The sequence below is a fragment of the Sesamum indicum genome, linkage group LG5 (genome assembly GCF_000512975.1).
Source record: "Sesamum indicum cultivar Zhongzhi No. 13 linkage group LG5, S_indicum_v1.0, whole genome shotgun sequence".
Taxonomy (NCBI): domain Eukaryota; kingdom Viridiplantae; phylum Streptophyta; class Magnoliopsida; order Lamiales; family Pedaliaceae; genus Sesamum; species Sesamum indicum.
In genome coordinates, this window is record NC_026149.1 from 643,076 (window position 1) to 668,241 (window position 25,166).

The 25,166-nt window shown below is 34.9% G+C and overlaps 4 protein-coding genes and 1 non-coding gene across 13 annotated transcripts; 3 read left to right on the forward strand and 2 right to left on the reverse strand.

Annotated features, from left to right (window-relative positions):
- Positions 4,319–8,524, forward strand: LOC105161434 (UDP-glucuronic acid decarboxylase 1). Of its 2 annotated transcripts, XM_011079117.2 has the most exons (8): positions 4,319–5,269; positions 5,575–5,722; positions 5,795–5,874; positions 6,324–6,407; positions 6,517–6,591; positions 7,128–7,220; positions 7,338–7,563; positions 8,147–8,524. In XM_011079117.2, the coding sequence occupies exons 1-7, from the start codon at positions 4,607–4,609 to the stop codon at positions 7,545–7,547; spliced, it is 1,353 nt and encodes a 450-aa protein (XP_011077419.1). In that variant the 5' UTR covers positions 4,319–4,606; the 3' UTR covers positions 7,548–7,563; positions 8,147–8,524. The 2 variants fall into 2 exon arrangements, with proteins under 2 accessions (XP_011077419.1, XP_011077418.1); XM_011079116.2 differs by lacking the exon at positions 8,147–8,524 and having other exon boundaries at positions 7,338–7,853.
- LOC105161435 (protein SODIUM POTASSIUM ROOT DEFECTIVE 2) lies at positions 9,892–11,572 on the forward strand. The gene is made up of 3 exons (XM_011079118.2): positions 9,892–10,600; positions 10,781–10,856; positions 11,071–11,572. The coding sequence occupies exons 1-3, from the start codon at positions 10,046–10,048 to the stop codon at positions 11,247–11,249; spliced, it is 810 nt and encodes a 269-aa protein (XP_011077420.1). The 5' UTR covers positions 9,892–10,045; the 3' UTR covers positions 11,250–11,572.
- TRNAY-GUA lies at positions 11,911–12,003 on the reverse strand. Its single transcript has 2 exons — positions 11,967–12,003; positions 11,911–11,946 (listed from the first exon to the last, which is right to left on the reverse strand). It is a non-coding gene; the product is annotated as a tRNA-Tyr (tRNA).
- LOC105161492 (proline-rich protein HaeIII subfamily 1-like) lies at positions 13,263–13,619 on the forward strand. The gene has a single exon (XM_011079189.1). The coding sequence runs from the start codon at positions 13,263–13,265 to the stop codon at positions 13,617–13,619; it is 357 nt and encodes a 118-aa protein (XP_011077491.1).
- Positions 14,883–23,902, reverse strand: LOC105161437. 8 transcript variants are annotated; one of them, XM_011079128.2, is made up of 7 exons: positions 23,521–23,902; positions 23,240–23,297; positions 22,982–23,033; positions 22,423–22,514; positions 20,394–22,334; positions 16,149–16,254; positions 14,883–15,605 (listed from the first exon to the last, which is right to left on the reverse strand). In XM_011079128.2, exons 3-7 carry the CDS (start codon positions 23,028–23,030, stop codon positions 15,016–15,018), a joined length of 2,778 nt encoding a protein of 925 aa, XP_011077430.1. In that variant the 5' UTR covers positions 23,031–23,033; positions 23,240–23,297; positions 23,521–23,902; the 3' UTR covers positions 14,883–15,015. The 8 variants fall into 8 exon arrangements, with proteins under 8 accessions (XP_011077430.1, XP_011077429.1, XP_011077425.1 ...); XM_011079127.2 differs by having other exon boundaries at positions 23,394–23,902; XM_011079123.2 differs by having other exon boundaries at positions 23,372–23,902.

Sequence of the window (25,166 nt, forward strand, 5' to 3'; positions counted from 1 at the left end):
TTTCCCTTGTCAAATGTCAAGAATTTCATCAATGTAAGTAAATTAATTTTATGGTAATTTCATGTAGGATTTTTTATTTATTTTGCATCTAAATGTGCGCGCCAAGAAATCAGCCGGACGATAATATAAATAAATTATGTGAAAGTAAGTGAATAAAAAATATTACGACCATAATTAGTCACTAACATCACTAACTTCAACATCGACAAAAATGTATGATGAGGCGCATAAATTATATAATTTTGATATTTAAATGCATATACACTAATATTAACCATAACTAAACTAATATTTGTTGATTATTGAGGGGCTTCAGCAATCAGCACCACTATGCTGCAGTCTTTCTGATTCACCTGCTTAACGTTGCACCATTATATTACACGATTTCTCAAAAACGTCGTTTTCATGATTGTACAAAAGAAGAAAAAACTCTAAGAAAAAAAATCAAATCTTGAAAGTGTGAGTACGTCACACCACAATTTTCTTTTGACAAAGAAAGATCAGTGGTAATGTCAAGGGCCAATTTCATCAAATTTCGCCCTTTTAGTTCTATAGTCTAATCAATGATCTCTTGTTTGAGTGCTGAAATTGAGGTTTTATAATTAGACGGTTATGAATTTGAATTTTATTAATGTAAATATTATTATTATTATTAATATATTATTTGTTTATTTATTTTGAATTTGTTAACTAATTTTTAATATATCACGTATTAAATATTATAATAATAATATATTAATTAATTTAGAAATATTAATATATTTTGAAAAAAAAGATATAAAAGCATACTACCTACCAAGTTTGAATTCCGTACGTCAAATGATAAGTTAATTATGATTGAGATGTACTTCAATTTTGAGATTGATGCAAACAGAGTTAATATCATTGACATCATTAAACCGCCAAACGTTCCTCCAATTGCCAAATTTGTGGCTAATATATCATTTTTGATAATTAAATTAACTGAATTATTCTACTTTTAAAGACCGTTGTACCATACTTTCATTTATAAACTTTTTGTATTACAAAAATATCTAATATGGAAAAATATATTAAACTTGTAAAACAATGGAAATGTCCCAACACTATTGATTTGCGTATTTTATATTCGGTTTGGGTCGCAAATCAGTTCATTCATCGGGCGTTCATTTCTATAACTATTGATTGGACACTCATTCAACGATTCCCCTTTTGACACATGATTTGGAGGGATTCTGACACATAAAAGCCTATAAATACGTGAAGGTCATTTAACAGATATGCATTTATTCCTAAAAGATCGCATTCTATATCTAGATGGCTTCTATGCAACCCCTTACAACCTAAAATCCTTCAATTAACTTAAATTTCGAAAGATTTTAATTGAGGACCACCTCAACTAGCTTGACAGGTTATGTATGTGCAAGTTCATAATCCAACCAAAAATACTTATTAAACTTTAGTTCGAGATCACCGCTAAGCCATTACCAAGGATAGCTTGCCACCGGGTCATAATCCAAGACAACTCTAGGTCGCAAAGAACCTCGCCACAATCACTAACCATATGTTTGTTTCTTAATTAAATCAATTGCAATATTTTTTTCATCATAAAATTGCATTATCTTTTATTTTTCATCCAATATAGACACACCATGTGTAAAATCTACTTTGACTTTGCCCATATATTTATAAAAGTATTGACAGTTGTGACATTGTATATATTAACTACAGTACGTGATATAAAATTTGATTTTGTTACATATACTGAAGATCAAATTGTCGAAATTCCGACGATAAAAAAGTACTATAAAAATTAATTAGTTAATTAAGTATTATTTAATACATTGTCTAAAATAGAATAACATTTTAGGGGTTAAATATAATTTACCCCGTGTGATATGTAAAATAAGCATATAAACCCCTGTAAAAAAGAATTAAAAAATTATCTCCTTGTGTTTTCAAAACACATGGAATAATTTACTATTTTATTTATTAGAGAAATTATTTTACACATTTTTTATATCATATTGGGATGAATTGGATTTTTTCGTAACATTTAGGGAGACACTATAAATTGTTTTTGTGGTTGAGGTATGAAGCAAAAGAATGGTTTGAGACAATTCCCCGCTTCTGCAGTGGTTGGACACATTGGAAAACCTCTTCAAAACGACAATTTATTGGCAGGAAACGACGTGCTTTTCTGGTCCGTACACGCGTAGCCAATTAAATCTGACCTACCAAGACTGATTGAGTCATATGTGCTAAGTCTAGTAGTTAAAATTAAAATCTCATTAATAAATTTAAAATAATGGGTTTAAATCTTATAAAATGTATAAATATTCGTATCACTTGAAATGAATTTATTGACAGAATGTACTTTTGATTTAATGATACTGATATAAATTATGTAGTCATTTTTTTTTAACGATTGATGGGTCAATATACTCGTTTTACCTAATCACTCATCTTTAATTTCTTTTAATTATAGAAAGAATTTTACATTAAAAAAAAAACATAAAGGTAATATTAAATTTAATTAAGTCTAGCAAAGTTTAAATTTAACAAATGTTGTTCATTACTATATATATATTTATATAATTGAATGAATATTCCATGTGAAAATTTGACTACATAAAATTAGAAAAACATCTGTGAACACGTACATATATTGCATGTGAAAGCTTCCACCATCACACGCGACTAAAATTTGGACCCAGATTGAAACTAATTGGTACATGCATCAAATCACACACACACACACACATGCATATATATGAAAATATACTTTTCCTTGTGATGAAATTTCTATGCGGATGGGAATCAAAAGATGGTACAAAAGAATGGGAAATTTTGACCTAAATCGAATTAGGTGTATATTATGTATGATTAGCCATTATGATATGTTGTTCGTGTGTGCATATAATAAGTAATTTTTTATACTTAAAATATATTATAAATAACAATAAAATATATAAATCAATACACATAATTTTTTTTAAAAAAAATAAACTAATTTAGAGACATTAACGATCCCAAAAAGATTTGCTATCGCTGTTTTACAAATTGATGTTTGTGAGTAAAATTTTCATATTAATATAAATATATAGATTAAAATAAGAATTTGAGTATGAATAGCTGAAAATACATATAAGTACATTTTTAGGAATTTAAAAAATTAGTATTGTGGAGTAAGTAACTGCTTTTTGTGAGTGAAAATGATTTTTTTTTTTTATGTAGTATAAATGAAGAAGTGAAGTCTTGAGTCCATAAACAAAAGAAGAAGAGATAAGTAGGTAGGTGTGTGAAATAAAGCAAAATTAAAGGGATATATAGATGATACATTAGTTGTAATAGAATAGAAGTAAATGATGAGAGATAATTTAGGTGCATGTGGAAATATAGTCATATATATATATATATATATATATAATCCCCATTTTGGGACTCTTATCCACATGATTTTTGTTCATTAAATAAAATAGTCCATGCATGCATGTCTGCACCCAAATCCATTCCACACTTCAATCACCTTAATTAAAGAACAAAACAAGGGCAACCCTAACACTATGTTCTCATTGGCTAAATGTTACATTGCCCTCTTAAATTTTCGTTTAGAATTACTTTTGTTTCAAGTTTATTTTTTAATTTTAACATTTTTAAACTTTAATTTTTGTCTCAATTTGATCTTTCTGACTCTTTTTCGACGAAAGTGTGGCTGCATTTTGAGTTTTTGGATGGTAAATTGGTCAATAAATTTGATTTTATCACTTTAGTTCTTAAAAGTCTATAAAATTATCAAATTAGTCTTTCTCTAAACGAAAAATAACTTTTCTTTTTATATTTCTTATGTTGATATTTATAATTATCTTATGTGAATAATAGAAATTTTGAACTCTTGTGAATATAATAATAATATATTGCTTAACTTAAAATAAATATTCTCTTTTTTGTAGTAGTTAAAAAATAAAAATTATGAATAAAATTAATAAAACTTATCTAATATGAGAAAATAATTATAAAAAAAAATGGTCAGTAACTTTTTCCACTTCAATCCCAACAATTTTTGTACATTCGATGAGTGGGCTGGGCTGGATACAGTTTGGCAAATATGGATGGCCCATCTTTCATGTTACATTGATCCATATTATATGTGTACGTTTTGTTGTCATATTTGGGTCGGATCTACTCCAAAACAGGACCCGATTAAAGGAGGCTTGTGTTTGTATTTGTATAGTCCTACAACATATTTATAAAGGGGTAGGCCCACTTCAAAATAATTACATCATATTCCCTTGCCTTTTAACTGTCGGAAACGTTTTTCATACGTACATACGCCTATACCCCCCTCTCTCTCTCTCTCACTCTCACAACACATACTCAAATCTGAATGAAAATAGTAATAGTAGAGGTATAGGAATAAGCGCAGTGGGTGTCTGTCTGCATTACCAACAACAAACACAAACACAGCTTCCACCTGCTCATTCAATCATTGATATGCCATTGCCCATTGCCCCTACACCCACACCTTCTTCTTCTTCTTCACTCCAACATTCTCCATTTACACCTTCTCTCTCCAATTCTCCCTAAACCCCTCTCTCTTTCACTTTCTTCTCAACCTCCTCCACCCATGAAGCAATTGCACAAACAACCCACATCCTCCCGCAAGGACGAAGAATCTCCCTTCTCCCACACCTCCTCCACCTACTCTCCCAAATCCCTTAAACCATCCCGATCCCTTCCCAGATCCCTCAATTACATCCTCAAGGAGCAGCGCCTTCTCTTCATCCTCGTCGGCATTTTGATCGGCTCCACTTTCTTCATCATCCAGCCTTCCCTCTCCATCCTCTCTCCAACCGATCCCCGCCCCCCCCACATTTCCGCTGCCAACCACCACCAATCCTTGGATACTTTTCCCCATCATACCTCCCCTGACACCCACAATTTTCACAATCATTTTGGTATAAATAATTATAATAGGTATGCTAGTGGGGTGGGGAGAGTCCCCGTCGGTATTGGGAGTAAAAGGAAGAGGATCGTTGTTACCGGTGGTGCCGGCTTCGTCGGTAGTCATTTGGTCGATAAGTTGATTGCCAGAGGGGATGATGTCATTGTCATTGATAACTTTTTCACCGGGAGGAAGGAGAATGTGATGCATTTGTTTGGGAATTCGAGGTTCGAGTTGATTAGACATGATGTTGTCGAGCCGATTTTGTTGGAGGTGGATCAGATCTACCATTTAGCTTGCCCGGCCTCGCCCGTGCATTATAAGTATAATCCTGTCAAGACTATCATATCCTATGGATTGTAATGTTTGTTGATTTTGATGTGAGCAAATAGTTTGCGTTTCAAATTATGTGTGATTTGGATTCTAGGCTCAGATCTTTACTTAAATGGCCGTTCAGATCAGGAATAACTAATGAGGGAGGGATTTATGTGCATGCATACGTTCTTGCATTTACTTGCTTAATTGTTTTATGTTTATGCGAGTATAGGCATTTATCTTTTAATCAAATTGGACTGTATGGTTGAATGTGGACATGCGCTGATATTTTTATTGCATCTGGAATTGGTTTGAGATCCTTGACATTTGATTAAAAGACAAATGTGATGGGAACACTTAATATGTTGGGCCTTGCAAAGAGAATCGGCGCGAGGTTCCTTCTTACTAGTACAAGTGAGGTTTATGGTGATCCTCTTGAGCATCCACAGAAGGAGACGTATTGGGGACATGTCAATCCTATTGGTTAGTGTGCATTATTTTTTAGCTATTAGTATACTGTTTTGATTGCATGTTGCTCACCGGATAATTAATCAGGCGTACGGAGTTGCTATGATGAAGGCAAGCGAACTGCTGAAACCTTAACAATGGATTATCATCGAGGTGCTGGTGTTGAGGTAATATGCAATACTACTTTGCCGCTTCTTGTGTTCTGATCTTTGTAGTTTTTAGTTGTCATGTTTGAGTGTATCCTAGGAGATGTAATGTCATTTCTGGTGCTTCTATATGCATGTACACCGCTGTCCAGCTTCAACACTTGTCCGGTGAATGATGCTAATTTTACTGAGTCCTCCTTAATAAGGAAAACAATTCTGTTGTATTAGCAATTGTAATGGCACTTTATATGAAAATATATAAGCTAGGTGGTTTTTCTGTTACATTTTTTTCTTTTCATGCGTTGTGGGTGATGGAACTCTTTGGTATTCACTGCCTGCGCTGCTGAGTATCTTAAGGCAAGAATCATGCTCGCAGCTCACATTTGAATGTTCCCCAAACATATGTAAGCACGTGTTCCGAATTAGGTTCAGTGCAGGAATATCTAATCATCTTCCTATATCCTGTACAGGTTCGTATTGCACGTATTTTTAATACATATGGGCCTCGTATGTGTCTAGATGATGGGCGTGTGGTCAGCAACTTTGTTTCACAGGTTTGTCTTGTGTGATGATATTTTTAATGAGGTGATAAAAGATGCATCAAGAAGTTCTAAGTTAATTTATATTAACAACATATCCATATGACATGACTGTGTTATGCAGGCCATACGGAAACAGCCAATGACAGTCTATGGGGACGGCAAGCAAACACGTAGCTTCCAATATGTGTCTGACTTGGTATGTCATGTCCTACCCCTTTAGGAAAATAACTTTGTTCTGGTACCACCTTAATATTTCAACTCTCCGTATGTAACCAGTCAATTTTTGCTGACTTATGCAGTGTATGGTACGAGATTAGTTGCAGCCCCTAACTTAAGATATGCTATAAAAGTCTGATTTATGTCTAGACTTCAAATAAGTTCCTTCTTAGTTGAAAGCTAGAATTCTTTAGGCACAATTTAGAACACATATATACCTGCATTCTCTCTCTCTCTCTCTCTCTCTCTCTCTCTCTCTCTCTCTCTCACACACACACACACACACACACACACACTCCTTTCCCACTCCAAAACTGTGTGCTTGCCTTGTATATTGAATTTCATTCTGAAGACTTGGGCCTAAATTTAATCTGAAACAGATACTATGGCAGCAGCATAATAGAAACGGTGAAGTAATTCCTAAGATTTGCTAGATGAGGTGTAAAATCAGAACATGGAAGTATATTCTCTGTGCATTTGTAACCCAATGTTGCATATGCATTTTCTGGATGTCAGGTTGATGGATTGGTGGCATTGATGGAGGGTGAGCATGTTGGCCCGTTCAACTTGGGTAACCCGGGAGAATTCAGTATGATAGAGCTTGCTGAGGTTTGTCTTAGATACAAGATTTTTATCTATAGATGACATTTTTTCTTTATTATCCACTGAGATCTGGATTCTTCTGTTCTATTGCACCAATAAATTATTTTATTCCTGAAATAACAGGTCGTCAAAGAAACCATCGACCCTAGTGCCACGATTGAATTCAGACCCAACACTGCTGATGATCCTCACAAGAGGAAGCCAGATATTAGCAAAGCAAAAGAGCTTCTGAACTGGGAGCCAAAGATTTCGTTACGGGAAGGGTTGCCTCTAATGGTCAATGATTTCCGAAACCGCATCTTGAATGAAGATGAAGGAAAAGAAGACAAATGAGAATACAGAGGAACTAGTATGTATAGAATCAAAGCGTGTTGTGCATGTTAGCTGTTTCATTTGCCATATTGCATTAATATCTTTATTGGTGAATTTTTTCTATAGCAAACTTTAAGTAGCTATATGTCACATCATTCTTATTTACCTATGTTTTGCATTTCATGAATTCTTGTGACTTTAATCCAGTTTTGCTTTGCGTGGTGTAAATGACTTTGATATCACCCTGATTGTACATGTTAGAACTTCTGCAATCATGAGTGAATCTTTATCCTCTCTTTAAAGTTGCCTGATCATTTTAACCTGATACAACTTATTGTTATTTAATTATCTTCCTTGTTTTTATTGAACTGCTAGTCTACATTCCAAGTTTTTACAGCTGAAACAGTTAAACTTATTGAAATTCTTCGATATGTGCTTTTGTGGAGCTCGACTCATGATCATTGGAACTTCTGTTTAATCACAAAGTTATGATCATTGTGAGGTTGCAGGGGAACCCTATTTCCACTCGTCCTAATATCATAGCAAGGATGCAGGAAACGAAACCATACTAGTTTTTAAACAAAGCAAAGTATTCTGATCTTGTCCCGGTTTATATTCAGGTGCACTAGATCCATGGAATTCCGCTGGATGTTATTTTAGTTCAATGGTGAATTGCTGGTAAGCAGAATAAGGTGCTTTAAAGAAAGAAGAGAAGTGAAGTAGAAAGTAAGGGCAGATAAAAAGAATGTAAAAGGAGGGGTAAAGAACTTGGATTGTTGGATGGAGATGTAAAGCAAAAAGAAAGGGAAGAAAACAAGTGCGGAAAGTGATGAAAAGCATCTGATTCTATGGATTTCTGAACTACAACCTTTCCTTCTCATAGAGCAAAGGAACTTTGTGTCTCGTTCATTCACACAAAGAAACCTACAGATGATATTCAATTAAAGAGGCATATGTTCCAAAAGCACCCCACCAGAGCTTCTATCAACTTTTTTATAGGTACTTTGGTTTGAGGAATTATAGCTCGAATTGAATTTGTTCACACTTAAATCAATGATACGACAAATGAATCATATTTATCGATGTGGAGTTCTATAGAAATTAATGAATTACATGACAAATGTAATGATATAAAACTTAATTGAGACTAGAACCTTCTTATTTGTTCATGTAAAAAGATGCAATATTATAGCCTTGCAACGGTACTTTTCACAAAATAAAAAAAATTAAAAAAATATCCCAAAAGTTTGAAAAGTAGTAAGAATTCCCATATGTGGAATTGGATTCTTCATCTCCAATTTTAGTCAAAGATATCAGAGTGATGATAATAATTATTATAAGACATTAGTATTCATTAACCTTGCCAAAATTATCTTGTAAATCTAGTCTACTCTTAATAACTCAGTCTGATTGAGTAGTTGTCTCACACCCTTATTACTTTTTATGTTTTTTCTTAATTAAGAAAAAGGAAGAAAATGCCAAAAATTGAAAAGCAAGAAAAGCCAAACACACCTTAAGCCAGTAGAGGAGCTGCTTGTCCTTGACTGAAGGGCGTTAAATACATATAACCGTTGCTTTTTGTCTGATATACCGTGCAATCAGCAATCAGCAGCAGCAGCAGCAATTGCAATGCTCTTAAATTCATGCCCAATTCCCCTTTCTGTAATTTGTCAGACCTGTAGTGTACTGCAGGCCATCCACCCACATACTGCTCCCAATTGAATTACAGTACGAAAAAATTAAAATTAATTATTTTTATAATTATTCTATCTTTATAATGATTGATTATAATTTTATGTCACTCTGTCTGCCACAGAAATATTACTAATTTTTTAAGCTTCAGAAACGCTGCTGCTCTGTTTGATTAAATGTTTTATTTTCTTTTTACTTTTATTGGTATTTAAATAGTTTTTATGCCATACTCCCTATGTCCAACCCAATCTTCTTTTTCCCTAGAACAATTAAAAAAAAAAAGAAAACATTAATTTTATTTAAATTAATGACCATCGACCAATTATAAATTATAAAACAGTACAATTTTCAATTTTAAAGAAATTTCAAGAATTAAGCAAAATTTCCTCAAAACAAATGAACATAAAAAGCTCGTGCGCGCGCACACACAAACAAAAAAATATTATAGTCCAAATTGAGTTCGGTCAGATCTAAATAAATTATATAATAAGTGTAATGATATATTGTGTGATCACATAATTAGTATATTGCACCTATTCTGATTGGTTTGTTCGATTAAATCTGATTTGATTAATAATTTAAAAAAAAATATTGGTGATAGGTTTGTCTTGGTCATGGTAAAAATAGAGGTGCAGTGCAACTTCATTGTGCAAATAACCTCTCTCTCTCTCTCTCTCTCTCTCTCTCTCTCTCTCTCTCTCTCTCCTGCATTGATGCTGAACAACTCCATTTCACAGCTCACACAAAGAATCTTAGCCTCACTGCCCCCACAAATTTGATTCTCCAAACCATTATCACTTATCATTCCCACACTGCACTTTCTAAAGATGAAAGGAATCCATATATTCTGTGCATCACAAGCTGCAACTGCAATATGCCTCACTATGGATCAACCTTCTTCTTCTTCTTCCACTCTTCCCCTCGGCTCCAGCCCCATCATTGACCGCTACAATCCCATCATCACAGACTCAACAAGAATTGCCAGATTAGTTCCTCCTTGCACTCTTAATTCTCACCCCAAGCCTCACAAACTTCATCACAAGAAGAAGAACAAAAGAATCTCGTTAAAGGAAAAGCATGAAGATCAAGCCAACAACAGTGGTACTGCTAATACCTCCTCTTTTGATCAGAAGCTTAAGAACAGTAATGGGATCACCACAACTAGGAAGAGCTGGAGCTGCAACAAGCCTGGTGATTTCATCAGCCCTCCTGGTTCTACAAGGTATTTGCTGAGGGAGAAGGTTTTATTGAATGCTTTTTCGGATTCTGATCCTGCTGGGAAGCTGTTTCTTGAGGATACTTCCAAGTCTAAGGACGCCATAACAGAGGAAATATGCAATGTGAAACCGCCGGCTTCGTCGTCTCCTTCTCATCCACACCAGGTTTTGCTTCAGCGCATGTATTAGTCAATCTGGTTTCAAATTCTTGCTTGAATTACAGGGTTTCCAATAGCCCTTTATGTAGTTTATTAGTAATTGTTGCATGGATACAGAAATTTAATTAGCCCTGATACACAGCTGATCAAAGTTTTTCTTTTTTGTTTCCTCTGTGTTTGTTTGCAGGTGGTTGTTCTAAGAGTTTCATTGCATTGCAGAGGATGTGAAAGGAAAATGAGGAAACATCTTTCCAGGATGGAAGGTTAGTATGCATATCTCTGTCTCTCTCTCTCTCTGGTGTGTGTGTGTGTGAGGGGACCAAAGACGGTTCTGCATTGCTTTATTGTGTCACAAAATTTCCAACAACCATTTCTAACCAAAAACTACTGCATCATCAAGTTAGTAAAATTCCCAGGCAGGCTGTTGTTTTTCTAATCTAAATTATAGAGGTAGCTAAAATGTTGAGAATGATGCAGGAGTAACATCCTTCAACATAGATTTCGCAGCGAAGAAGGTGACAGTGACCGGAAACGTTACGCCGTTAGGTGTTCTTTCCAGCATATCTAAGGTGAAAAATGCGCAGTTATGGTCTCCAGCAATGTCATCTCAAATCCCACCATCACTCAAGAATGAGTACAGAGGAGCTGGCATTTAAAGGGTGGTTTGTTTTTTGTGTGCCCGAATGGCGTATGGGAATTAGCTGCTGTAGAATAATTTACTCTAATTCGACTCAGTTTTTTCTTGTGTTGGTGATGGAAAAAACAATTGCAACCTTTGATTTCCGAGTATTTCATCCTGATTTGGTTTCAACTTGGAAGCTGATGAATTTTGGTTGAGTCTTTGTAGTTATAAGATTTTGTATTGCCCTTATTTTGAGTTGAGGCACCACTCTTATTCTCTTCTTTAGTAAGTAGGGGCAGGTGGAGTAAAAGTCCGATCATGCTCATAGCTGGTAAAAACAATTTCTTTTTTCATGGATATTTGAGTTTGATTAAGCCTCAATCAATTACACAATAAATGTGTATATAGACTTGTCGTGGATTAAAGAGGAATAAAATACTTTAATTTAAAGAATTAAATGGATTGCAGCCCACCAAGTGATAAACTCTCACAAGTCACAACTAGGACGGCGTAATGGGCCAGTTCAGGCCCAATTATTTGGTTTTTTTTCTGTGTAAGGCCCCATTAAAGAACGAATAAATTGGGCCGGATGTGGTAACAATTATATTATAGGAAATATATACAAGGACAAAAGTATGTCTTAAAACAAAGAAAAAGGAAGTCGAGGAGGGAAAAATATGTCAAAAACCAAAATTTCCGACCTGCCGGATTCGAACCAGCGACCTAAGGATGGCCTATTGGGTGTTGCCCACTACAGTCCTCCGCTCTACCAACTGAGCTAAGGTCGGCTCTTGCCTACACAACCTTTTCAAGAATTAAACTACATGTATGCTCTTCGTAGATAGAAAAACAATCCCGTTTATCAAATGATTAATTTGAAAAATCTATTCACAGCTGATAAACCATGGCTATTATACATAAGCGCTTGTATATTATGTAATGAAGGCGAATGAAGATATATACTCATCTATTCTTTCGATGCCGTTATGTCACCATTATTGTGGAAGATATTAGACAAAAAATTATTAGTGCTAATTTATCTTGTTCTGTTAGTTCATATGCGTTATATAGATTATGACGTATCCCTTGGCCTGTCGAGGGAGAAACCACCAGTTGAGCACTGTTGTATTGTATGATCTTGTTTTATTAATGAAACTTACATTTACCAAAAAAAAAAATAAAAAATCTAAATTTAGAGAAAAAATTATTTTGTGTCCCGTTAGTTATATGGATAATATATCTATTTACATACTTGAACATAATTTTTTTATAATTTATTGTATTTTTTTATTATTGATGTATTGGTTATTTATTTTATATGTAATTAATCGCATTAATTATTTATACACTAGTAATTTTTTACGCACTTTATGTGTGTGCAATTTTTATAAATATTATTTATATAAAATATTTATTATTTAATAAAATATATACAAAATAATAAGTTAATATCATATTTGTAAAAAAATAGTGACAAAAAGAAGATGAAAAAATTAAAAAAAAAAACTATCAAAAGATAATGGGATGAAAAGTCAGATGAAAAATTTTAAAAAATAAATAAAATACCAAAAAAAATGAGATATTAAAGAGGTGTTATCCCTTTATATATAGTATAGATATAGATATATATATATATGTAATTTTGATATCAATATTACCATACTTAATTCAATGATATTTGATTCCAAATAAATAACGATGGATTAAGTAATTAGAGAGAAATATACTAAATTTCCTGTCAGATTTTAATCAAAATAAAGCATATTCATTAATTTCACTAACTTTATGAGATTTGCTTTCCGGAAAACGATACTGAAATAAGAGGAGAAAAAATGGTATATTTTAATTTGCTGTCAAAATTTAATTACAAATGATATTTATCATCATTACATTCCTATTTTTCCCATAAAATCAATCAATATATTATTGACAACATCTAATGTATATCGATCATTAACTAAAATGTTGGGTTTCAGCACCAACTCACAATTCCTATTTAAACTCCCTCCAATATCAAGAAAAATTACACCTCCAAAACTCATAGAAGATGAAGAATTTCTTCACTCGGTTTCTGCTATTTGCACTTCTCTTGATAGCTGTTGTGGCGGAGGAAGGAACAGCCACACAGCGAAAATTTGTGTTGGGGAAGCTTCCGAAAGGACCTGTTCCTCCCTCGGGTGGGTCATGGATTGAGCCCCCGGGCCCGCCTCTGGAGTTTGTATTGGGGAAGCTGCCGAAAGGACCTATTCCTCCTTCTGGGCCGTCGCGGAAAACCACTCCTGACCCTCCCCGCAGCGGGTCGCCGGGGAAGTTTGTGTTCGGGAAGTTGCCAAAAGGACCTATTCCTCCCGGTGGGCCGTCGCGCAGGATCCACGGTCCTCCGCCTTCACTCCGCACCATCTAATGAGTCAACATTGATTAATTTCAAAGCATACATCTACAAAGTTCCTTTTGTTTCTTTTTATGGACGAGTATTTGTACTACTGGTAAAAGAATTTATCAGAGACCTACGTCTAATCAATGGAATGATGGTTTCTTAGTATCATCGTTTCTCTATTATATATGTCGTCAATGGTTTACTCAATTTTTTATTGTCAGATAGGTAGTCTGCATGCAAACGTATGAAGAAGTGATTAGCTGCAAGGTTAAAACCTGCACGTAAGCCAACATTGTTTAGTTGCATTGTTAATATTGTAACTCTTAATTCCGATATAACTACAAAAAATGGGTAATTGGAAAGTTTTATACATCGATCCATATACATATGCTAAGAAAGGAAAAAACTGTATTGATAACCAACACAATATCGTAAGAAAAAATATGAGTACAGACGCTGTTTTTTTGTACTGGTTTTGGACACTGTTCTGGTAGAAATTAATGTTTCGGTAAATGCATATGTTTTTTTCAAAGAAAAGATAAATACATATGTAAAACGCTTATATATATATATATATATATATATTCAGGATTTTATTGGTTTGCAATATTGTTGTCGACCTAATTAATTAAACCTCAATAAAAGGATTGGTTTTGTTCAGAATAAGTATAGAGTCAGCCACGTATAGGAAATCTGAGCCTTGTTGGGTTTTATTTTTCAAATGTTGATTTTAATTTTATTCTATTTCAAAATTCAAAATACGAAATCATGTTTAATTGGAGTGGGACTGAACCATAAATTCGAATATTTCAATCTTTTTATACAAAAAAAATTATTACGAAATATCATGTCTCTTAATTCGTGCTGAAAAATATAATATAATATCATATAAAACATATTTTCATAAAGAAACTATAATATCCAAACTCATTCTAATTTATCACACAAATTTCAGTACAAAAATAAAAATTTATTTAAAAGTAGTGAAAACCAGAAATTGAAAATCAAAATGGAAACAAAACCAAACAGCTAGCACATTATGAATCGAGTGTGGCAAGACTTCTCCTATTCCAGATCATCCTCTACATATATGATAAATGCATGCATGTAATGAATGTCACAACAAAATTAACACAAGGCCATAAACCAAAATCTCTGATCCATCACTAAGAAATGACATTTGCAACCCCCAAAGGGGGGGGGGGGGTGAAGGGTCATTTTAAGCAGGCAGCTATCTAAATAACCAGCAGTTGCTAATATGAAAAAGTAAAGAGCTTCATGAAGCAGAATACAAAAAAATTGGCTCACTTGTAACTTCTGATTAAGTCTAAAGTTCATTCCAATTCTCCTTTTTGGCAATCAAAGCTTTTCAACTGTCAACCCAACCAGTCTAAGTCTAATTATCCAGAAACTAACACTATCACTAGCAACATAAAATCTCAGTTATCATGTCATCTATCAATAATTTCTCCATGTCATTACCTATTATGTCAATTTCTCCTCTCAAGTCTGGCCAATCCATGTTGTTGTAGATTACTCCTGATGTTACCTGCCCCTTTATAGGTTCTTGGTTCATCAACTTATCGAGAGCATCAACGACCTGTTCCTTCTGCCATGTCGAGTGCAGTCTTCCCGATTTTGGCATCGCCCACGAGTATGAATCGATATGCTGCTGGAAAGTCTCCAAAAGTGCTGAGTTTATTCCGTCAAATAGCAGCCTTCTTTCGGACCTCAATCGAGTTATCTCGTCAGTGTATCTCTTCTCAAGCTCGTCAAACAACATGGGATCCAAAGGAGAGTCGGGGGAGTACCACATCATCCCAAACATATCAAGGTCAGAATCTTGAATACCAGAGTGCATCAGCACATCAAGAATATAAGAGACTTCCCAGCCTTCAGTACCTAATAAGTAGTTTTCTACTTCTGCAATGTCTTCCTCAGCGGTAACAGGGGCGGGTTCGTCAGCATGTTGGCCAGACTCCATCTTGAGGATCTGTAGTTGCATTCGGAGTTCTACAATGGAAAGATAAAAAGAATTGCAAAGGTCATAGTGTGAGGAGGAAGAACTGTAGGAAAAAGGAACATTTGCATGGCAATGCAACTAACATCAAAGAGAATGCATGTACAATAAGGATGAGCATGCGTCGCACTGAAGAGTTATGTCTAACAAAACCAATTGCAAAATCACACAATTACTCAGCTAAAACTGAACTCACATGATTTAGCTTTCTCTCAGAAAATAACTACACCCGTACATGTTCATCATGCAAGGACAAAGAATGATTGACAATAATTTGTACAAGTTATTCATATATCAACCACAATTGCAGTGGATATAGCACTTGTTTGGAGAAATGGTCCAGATATGAAGTTTCACAGTATGCAATCAAATGAAATCCCCTATAATTTGTTCATGCCATGAGACCAGTCTCTCCATGTAAAAAGAAAAGTGACCATTCTGTATGTATAGTACGAAAAATATCAATTTCTCAACCTTAATTACCTCAATAACTTGTAAGAACACATGGCAGAAATTTTCACAGGAAACGGACATACCTTTCAGTTCGGCGTTGATTCTCTCAAAACTTTCAGAGGTAAATGGTGTATCTTCTATAACAGGGATTGAGACCGGACCAGCATGATCAGCCACCTTGTGCTGTTCCTGGAACATCACCAATTAAAAAGGAGCACTTTTCACATGAGCAAACCATACATAGTAAAGTTAATATGATACAACATCTTAAACGGCACAAGCAGCCTAACTATAATGTGTAATGACCACTGAAAGTACCAAATATATACAGTATAATGCCGCAAAATACAATTGATAAGAATCTTGCTGCAGTAAGAACTGATTTCAGTGAAAAAGCAAAGATGGCTACCAAGATAATATCACGTCTTTGTAATTACCATAACCAATATACGATTAATGCCCACCTTTACCCAATTACAACACAATAACATGTTTTTGAGCCGCTACATGTAAAATAAGCATGCAGTGGGATCATTGAAGTCTTATTAAAGTTGAAAATCCTAAGAAAAAGACTTCATTGCTAGTTCAAAAACTAGTCTACTAATGTCATCTAAAGCCCAAACTGAGATTAGGCTATTCAATCCTGCCTAGACCTAAGTAGCATGTTAGTCATGTAATAAAAGACAATACCAAAAAAATTGTCATCCTTATTAGGAAGCAAAATGGTGGCAATGATTGTTAAAATATCAATGTATTCATCTCCTCGAATTATACAACATAGAACACTGCTACTAAATTATTTATTTATTTGTTTGTTTTGTTCTTGTTTTGGAAACTATTTATTACGGTAGGTCTTATTTGTGTGCAACTGCTTATAGTAAGTGGATATAATTCATGGACACTCTAATAAATCATCCTTGATGTGTCGGAAACTGTTTCAAATGCGATGCGCATCTCACTCATGTCCAACATCCCATTTGGCTTTGCAATAATCAAAGGATAACAAGAGAACTCCAACATAACTAATGGCAGGTACAAAACATCCCATAGGATGTACACCGTATTTGGACATAAGGGGGTTTCGTGGTCCATACCCAAATATAAATTCTTGAAATACGTTCCTTGTATCCGTTCCTTTCCCGTAGGGGTAATCCAACAGTGCCATTTCTTCTCTTTTTTCTCTTGAAAGTGGATTCAAGCATGAGAAATTTGCATCGGCCATAAAAGGTAATTGCCATCTAATTCTATAAAATAGTTGTAAGGTTTCAATTTAGTGACCGTTACTTCAAAGAAACATGACGCCGAGGTACATCATTGTAAAGTTATAACGGGATAACCAACTTAATGGTGCATAGTAACCTTATAGTAAAATAAGACAAATAAGAATAAGTTTCCTTATCCCAATAGCCATACTCTCAATACGAATATTCAAAGCGAGTGCTCTTGCAACTTGCAATTAAGTAGTTATTAGTTTCATATATGCAATAATTTTTCTAGGTTAAAAGAGATGGTATGACAAATAGATTGAATATTATCATAAAAAACTAAAAATAGGGAAACTTATAAGTACGCGGCACATACAAGTATGGGATGTCTTTTAGGACCAGAAGTCAATTGCTAAATGGATTCCAAGCTCGAGGTAGATAACCGAATGTTGTCAAATTGGTGTGATGGCCTTGGGGATGTTAAGGAGCATAGTTGTAACAGGGCATGGCACATCATTGCGCAAAGGTGCCCTAGAGCCAAGGCGGGCGGCACAATGCGCGTCTTTTTAAGGCGCAACGTAAATTTGGACATGAGCTTTTAACACTAAAGATGCAAAAACAATTAAATATAAATGTGGAAAAACATGAGTTTTACGTTAAGTTACCTATTTTAGGATGTTTGTATCCCAAAAGTTAGGTTGATATATTCTTAGGATAACTTTTGTATCCCTAGACGATAATTCTTTCTTCAATTTTTAATTTTTTTAAATAAAAAACCCGACTCAACCTAAAAGGCTAGGCTTCAGGCGCGCACCATGGTTGCGCTAGGCAAAAGCCTGGCGTCATTGTTGGATGGCGCTAGGCTAGGCTCGTCCATTTTGCGCGATGCGCCACAGCGTGCCATAGGAGGAAAAATAGAACTTCAACTTCATCATTGTGAATGTTTTTTTCTTATTTAGGTCAACAAATATGTCGCTCATGAATAAGTTGATAGCATTTGCAGCAATAAAATGAGTTCATCATGAACCAATGGAAGACGATTAATCAAGATGTAACAACATGACGTGACAAGTCCTGAGGCAGGTATGAACTTTAGGGACAAATATTTTGAAGAAATGAGTTGCGGAATATAGAGTATGTTCGGTTTTATCTTTTTTGGCAGACCTTTTTTACTTCAATGTCCATTTTGTGCAAATTTTTATCTTATAATGGTGTCATATTTACACTTTTATATACTAGTTAATGACTAGGAGATGTGAAATATAAATATCATATGTTGATATAACGATTAGAATATGTATAAACATATGTAGTAATAACTAGGATTTTTCTTAATAATATCTTGGGGGAAGAGAAGAAAAAGAGTAGGAATATGTTTAGTTTCATTCCTAGGGAATGAAAACATGTCTAAAGAGAACCAAACAAACTATGGATTTTAAAAACAAACAAAAGTAATGACGGCTAACAATGACAACGATCCTTGGCATGGTAACTTCTTATGATGATAATAAAAGCAAAAGCTTTAACAAATGGCACCAACTCATTTCTCAAAATAAGGTAATCATGTATCCCTTCTCCGCAACACCACGATGCTTCACTTTAATTGCTCATCTCAATATTTTCAGCGACTTAGAACATCAAACCAGCACTCCTTCAGGATTCTCGGAAGTAGAACTAAAAACATGTTGCACGCGTTTTCCATGCCGTTCTTTGTGAAACCCTTTTTTTGGCTGTCGTCTGAAGGCTTGTCAGAAAATGATTGTTCGCTTAGGACATGGAAGCTCAAAATGTACTTCTTCATATGAAGAATGATGGACACTACCATGAAGCATTTTGTTTCATATCTACACCATATTCTATATCACCTTATACACATGATATTGGTTATTTCTTGAGTATCTCGGTCCAAGACCTAGTCATCTTAAATGAATAGCAATAGTCTAAAAATATTAAGATAAACCATTCTTAATCTCGTTAATTTTGACTACTACCCCAATTTTGGCGTAAAGTAAGATTTCGAAAAATCTGGAGAAGCTAGTAAGCTTACCAATATTCAAGGCGGATCACTCATGATTTTGCACTAATGTCATGTTAAGTCATGTGCATGGCTCAAATGACCCTAAATCATCTCATCATAAACAAAGTAATATGTCATTCTTTTTAGGATCTATACATGTGTTACCAACTAGAAGCAAGGATATCCTCTTAAGAATCAATGATTGATTCCTCAATAGAATTGCGAGATTACAATAATATCTAATTGATTGTGGTGATATTTTCTTTGATTCTATAGTGATTCCTCCATTGTCAATTCTTGACATGTGTTCTTGACCTATATAAATAGGTAAACATGGTAATCTCAAATCAAGAGAGACTAACATGATTTAGCCTTTGGCTTTTGTCTCATAGATGATAGATGTATTCATATATGGTTGAACTATATAATTCCTTTTTTTCTTCTTCTCTCTTCTTATATCTAGACTTGCACATATCCACATAGCTTACAAGATTGAAGCCATAATTTACCATAACAATGAGGGGAAACTGTAAACGGAAACAAGAACTATTCACAACATTAATGAAGTGTCAGCCGTCACGTAATTAAATAACACAACATTCCTAAAAGCTATTATCATGCACATATTACTATCTCTAAGATAGTCATGTATCTCCTAGTACATTTATTCTCAGAATTGGGAGCAGCACCGAACACGTTAACTGATGAAACACCAAGTGATGTTGATTTTATATAACTTAAAAACGAGGGAGAGTCTTGTTCGTGGAGACAAGATCAGACTCTTCCCCAACCTATGGTACTACTATCAACAAACACATAGATATTCATACTCAGCCTGGAGAAAAAACAACCAAACATGTAGAAATTTGACTTGTAATTAAACATGTAGTGCATGAATATTAAGTAGAAAAAGAAATGTTTGAGAAAATTGTTTCAAGGAATTGCACAGTGAAGCATGTATCTGTACATGGTGGACAGAGTAAAATAGTTTGCAGCAAGAAATGAAAAGCAGAGAAAATGAAAACAGCTCGGTTACATTCAGGGTCATGGCATGGAAAAACTTAAAATGAAAAATAATTTTGTCCAAGGAAAGTGAAGATCCGAACCTTGAGATTGGATATCTCTTGATCATGACCAGCAGCTTTGTAATTCTCTTTAGTGGAAGACTGGTTTGGATGCAACAGAGAAGATTTAGAAGACAAGGTTGCACTCCCATGTTCAGCAGATACACGACTCCGGCTGCTGTCATCTTTTGTAGCCACCTGAAACGTTAGATGTTGTTCAGATAAGTCCTTAACATTTGCCTCCATCTGCAACTCGAAATTAGCTTCCAAGAAAGAATCCATCTCATTAATATATATGTGCTGAAAGGGAAGCGGCTTCTTGCTCCTGGAGTTTGAATCTTGAGATTTATGACTTAGATATCCCTCAGCAACTTTACTTCTATGACGGTCTATGGGGTCACTACGCATCAGATGTTTCTCTTGAGTCAAAATTTCATCGTATGTGTCTCCTCTCTGACTTCTCCGACCTAGTGAAGGAGGAACCGATCTCGATCTAAATGAAGTTCTACGAATTTCATCTTTCCAACCATCTCTACTGCTGAGGCCTAGAGGGGCATCCCACATAGCACCTTCATTAATGCTACCAAGTCGAGCACTTGCTCTGCCATGGCTCGTTTTAGCATTCAAATGTTTAGACCTTGTTTCGCCATCAGCTATGGCAAGCATTTCACCTAAGGTGCTACCATCATCAACTATTTCCAAATCTTGATATCTTTGAGTTATCCTCCACCTCTCTGAAAGTCTCTTTTTTGCCTCCCTATTGACAGACCACTCAACTGAACTAGAAGATTGGTAACTACCCCATTTATTAGTATCGCCAAAGGAATTCCTAGATGATAATTTAAACTTCTTCGATTCACTGTCAAAAGCACTCTCTCGAGCATCATACAAACTATCATCCCCGGCATATCCTCTGAACCCAGAAGATTTTGCATCCAGAGTCTCATCACCACCTCTCATTCGCCTTGTAATTTCCCTGGCTATCTCTTTAGCTTCTCTAGAGACAGGCCTCGAAAATGCCATATCATAATATGAATCTTTCTTCCTCCATGATACTTTTTCCACACCTGCAGATTCCTTCGGTTTCCTATAGCTGGGTGCATAACCATGTGAATGATCGGCTGATGGACCAGACTCACCAGCATTCTGCATATTTCCAATGTTTGGCCTCAGTACAAAAATCCTTGTAGGAAGGGTGTTGCTCTCATTCTTATCTTCCAACTGAATGCTTGATGATTGGCAAGAAGTATGAGCTCGACGACGATTGTCTGGTTCAAGTAGCAGATCATCTTCACGTCTCGGATGAGAAGTAATGTTATGTTTACCTGCAACATCTCTCTTTGATGTCCGTGCTTTGGCATTGCCATCATACTTTGCAGAAGCTGATGGCTTCAAAGCTGCTGTATGGCTACCAACAGAACTGATAGGATTAACCTGTGGATCATGCAAATGATTCACAGAAAAGGTATCTGGTTGCTGGTCAAATTTCATCACTATGTCCAAGGAGTCATCTAGCTCTTTCGAGTCCCAAAGCTTTCCCTCGGTGCTTTCATCAACAGAAAGACGTCTTGCATCGATAAACTTCTGAATTAGCGCCATCTCAGATTTAGTAAGCATCGAGCTGGCGCTCCATCTTGACGAACGACGTCGTCCCACAAAATGTGATGCTTCCGGATCCTCATGCGCCTCATTGAGTTCTCGCCGCTGCATTGAGCTTCTTCGATTAGATCGGCCATCATGCAGTTGTCTATTTGGTCGGACGAATGTGGAGACATTTTTGTGCGGATAAGTATCTGATAACTTTTTCTGCTGTCTATGAACATGCCAAAGGGATGGCAGCCCTTCAAGACCAAATAATTTGGCAAAAACACTCGGAGATCGTCTCTTGGATTTAACCTTTTTGTAAATTTCATCTGCCAGTAACTTCGCCCTCGACTTTCCGGTGGCTTGCCCCAAGGAGTTCTGCCCCAACTCCAGCGTGAACTGTGTAGATCAAAGATTAGCGGCAAAAACCACCTGGATTTACATAATAAGATAATTAATTAAATGCAAAAGATTTATGTAAATATACCATATTGTCCCTAGTGTCTTCATCAATATTGTAAGAACAAGAATCCGAAGATAATCTAGTAACAGCTTTATGTTTCTGACTCTGACCAACTCCTGCATAAAAAGTTCAAATTGCAAATATCAACATCTTCTCAAGGTATACAAGCGTAACTGCAGTACAAACTCCTGTACGAAATTCTCTAACATGCAACATGAAAGAAAACACGACGAAAATATATTTATATATATATATATATGTTCCAAAAATATATTTAATAATTAATAAATCTATAATTAATTGTCAAGTGAGAGTGATTTTGTGATTCACTTTCTCTTAAAAAAGTCAACAACAAAAATTATGAAATTAAAGTTTTTTTTTTGCAAATATTGGAATACTCCAAATAAAGCTCACCAACTCGAAACACCAGAAACGTAAAGAGTTCGGACAGCAAAATTTTCTTATAGCATAAAACACGATTTGAATTCTTTTGCTATAATCACGCAAAAGAAGAAAGAACATTATTTCATGGCATATGATCAAAAGCGGTACAATCGAAATAAGTGATTAGAAAAGTTGATACCTTCAAAGCCTGCAGCACTTTTCAACTTCCTTCGTCTCGCTCTCTCCATTTTCTATTTAAAAATTCCAAATTAAGCAGACAGCCACGGCATAGAGATTAAAAAAAAAAATCAAAAAGAAAGTTTAGAAAAAGGAAAAACCTTTTGCCTTTTTCGGAAAAAGAAACCGAAGTTTCCAACAATCAAAAGAAAATCCTTTTTTTAAAAGAATAAAATAGAAAAGAAAAAACAGATTGGAGTCATCGGAAAAAGCACCGCACCACCTCGAAAACCGTCGCCTTTGCAGCTGTCTTATCTTAGCTCGCTCACTCTAAACACCTGCATTCCAAACAATCATCCGTATATCTTACCCACATTCTAGAGAGAGAGAAAACATCTGATTCGATACATACATCTACGGCGGAGAAACAACACCTGACTGACAAAGCACATTCCAAAGAGAGAGATTGCGCTTATAGATACAACAGTAGCAGCAGAGAGAGAAATTAATCACATCACACAAAAAGAGAAAAACAAAAGAAGCTCTGATCGATATACATACATATACTTGTAGAGAGAGAGAGAGGAGGGAAGAGGCGGAGACGAAAGACGGCAGTGGAGTGTGAAAAAATAGTTTTATAATATTTGGAGTTGAGAAATTTGAACACTGAGACGGGGCTATGGATTCGATTCTGCTCTGCGCGGGCAGAGTGGGGCGGGGGGTAATGTGGGGAAATTGATGGACACGTGGAGGAGTGACGATTTCCCACGTAATAAATGGGTGGTTTTAATGGGAGAATCCACTGCTTCTACTTCCTGGGGGTCTATTACTCTATTTACAGCAAACACAAACTCCGGCGGGGCCACCGCACATAATTCCAAACTAGAGATAAATCTGATTTGTTTGGTCAAGCCTTTTGAGAAAGTGCAGTTGCCAGCTTTTGTTTGCTTCTACGAAAATCGGGCCTCCATTCCTCTCTTTTTGTAATATTATTACGCTGAAAACCCCGATTACATATACCCTCCCTTTCTCAATTCTATGCACCACCAATTACATTATTTGCTGCATCTCTAATTTAATTCTCTTATTAATCTTGTCTTTTTGTTATCATTACATAAAACTCATTCCAACATATATAACATTTAATCATAACTGCTCGTCATAATTAATAATAAATAATAATTCATCATCTCGTTCTTGTAATTGACGGGACTCAGTCGATAGACGATTACCATGTAAAATTTTGTGCCTTAGAATTTTAAATTTGATATGAACTAAAAAAGAAGGGGGGGGGGGGGGTTTTTGAGTTTTTGAAGTTTGATTTTTGAAATAATAATGTGATAAGTATGCAATAATTATTGATAATGTTTGAGATGAAGGAGAATCAAAGTCTTGTGGGTTTATAGAGAATGTGATTATGATGGTATTAATAATTAGAGGCATATTTATCTCCAACGCACTAATGAATGAAAGTAAAATACTAAATTCACCAAACATATTAAAGCTGCCGCTAATAATCCCACACGAAACCTTCTTTAAGGTTTATATGTAATAAATTCTAGCAACCTTAAATGATTTCACCAATGCCATTAATGAGACTTGGAAATTCAAATATGTACTTGACATCATTTCAGGAATTCAGGGTTGAATTTTGAAAATGGATTAAATTTGAGATTTCTATCTTTTATATCATTTAATTCGTAGACAACTTTATTCTCACCCATTTATCCAAATAAAATAAGGTATATTACATCAATCTCCCATGATGTTGAAAAATTATAAATACTTCATATATTTTAATATCCGTCTAACAACTATTGCTCATTCTGTTAACTTCCGTTAGGTTTTCATTCAATTTTATTGGTGAACTGACCAAAATATCCTTTTAAATTATGAATTGTAATTTTATATCTTTTTTTAGAGTTTTTAAGAATTTTTTTTTGGACTAATATCCACCACCGATTATTTATATTAATCACCCATAGATTGCTTTGTTGTTTTGTAAATCAACAAGAGTAAATAGTAATTTATATTTCACCCGCGTTTAGGGACTATATAATTATTTTTTAATTAAGCATGATATTTGTAATTTTTTAAATAATGGGGCTATTTGCAAATCAAAATCCAAGGAGGGCAATTGTAATTCCCATAAAATAATAATTGTACATATTTCTTTTGGTTTCATAATAGATATTTTCCCTCCTATC

Excerpts from the sequence above, each read along its gene's own strand:
- LOC105161434 (XM_011079117.2), top strand. The coding sequence starts at position 4,607 with ATGAAGCAATTGCACAAACAACCCACATCCTCCCGCAAGGACGAAGAA. Across the intron at positions 5,270-5,574 it reads ATAATCCTGTCAAGACTATC|AAGACAAATGTGATGGGAAC; the intron begins ATATCCTATGGA and ends ACATTTGATTAA. Across the intron at positions 6,592-7,127 it reads TCCAATATGTGTCTGACTTG|GTTGATGGATTGGTGGCATT; the intron begins GTATGTCATGTC and ends TCTGGATGTCAG.
- LOC105161435 (XM_011079118.2), top strand. The coding sequence starts at position 10,046 with ATGAAAGGAATCCATATATTCTGTGCATCACAAGCTGCAACTGCAATA. Across the intron at positions 10,601-10,780 it reads CTCCTTCTCATCCACACCAG|GTGGTTGTTCTAAGAGTTTC; the intron begins GTTTTGCTTCAG and ends GTTTGTTTGCAG. Across the intron at positions 10,857-11,070 it reads ACATCTTTCCAGGATGGAAG|GAGTAACATCCTTCAACATA; the intron begins GTTAGTATGCAT and ends AGAATGATGCAG.
- LOC105161437 (XM_011079128.2), bottom strand. The coding sequence starts at position 23,030 with ATGGAGAGAGCGAGACGAAGGAAGTTGAAAAGTGCTGCAGGCTTTGAA. Across the intron at positions 22,335-22,422 it reads AAGACACTAGGGACAATATG|TTCACGCTGGAGTTGGGGCA; the intron begins GTATATTTACAT and ends TGATCTACACAG. Across the intron at positions 15,606-16,148 it reads AATCAACGCCGAACTGAAAG|AACTCCGAATGCAACTACAG; the intron begins GTATGTCCGTTT and ends TTTCCATTGTAG.
- LOC105161492 (XM_011079189.1), top strand. The coding sequence starts at position 13,263 with ATGAAGAATTTCTTCACTCGGTTTCTGCTATTTGCACTTCTCTTGATA.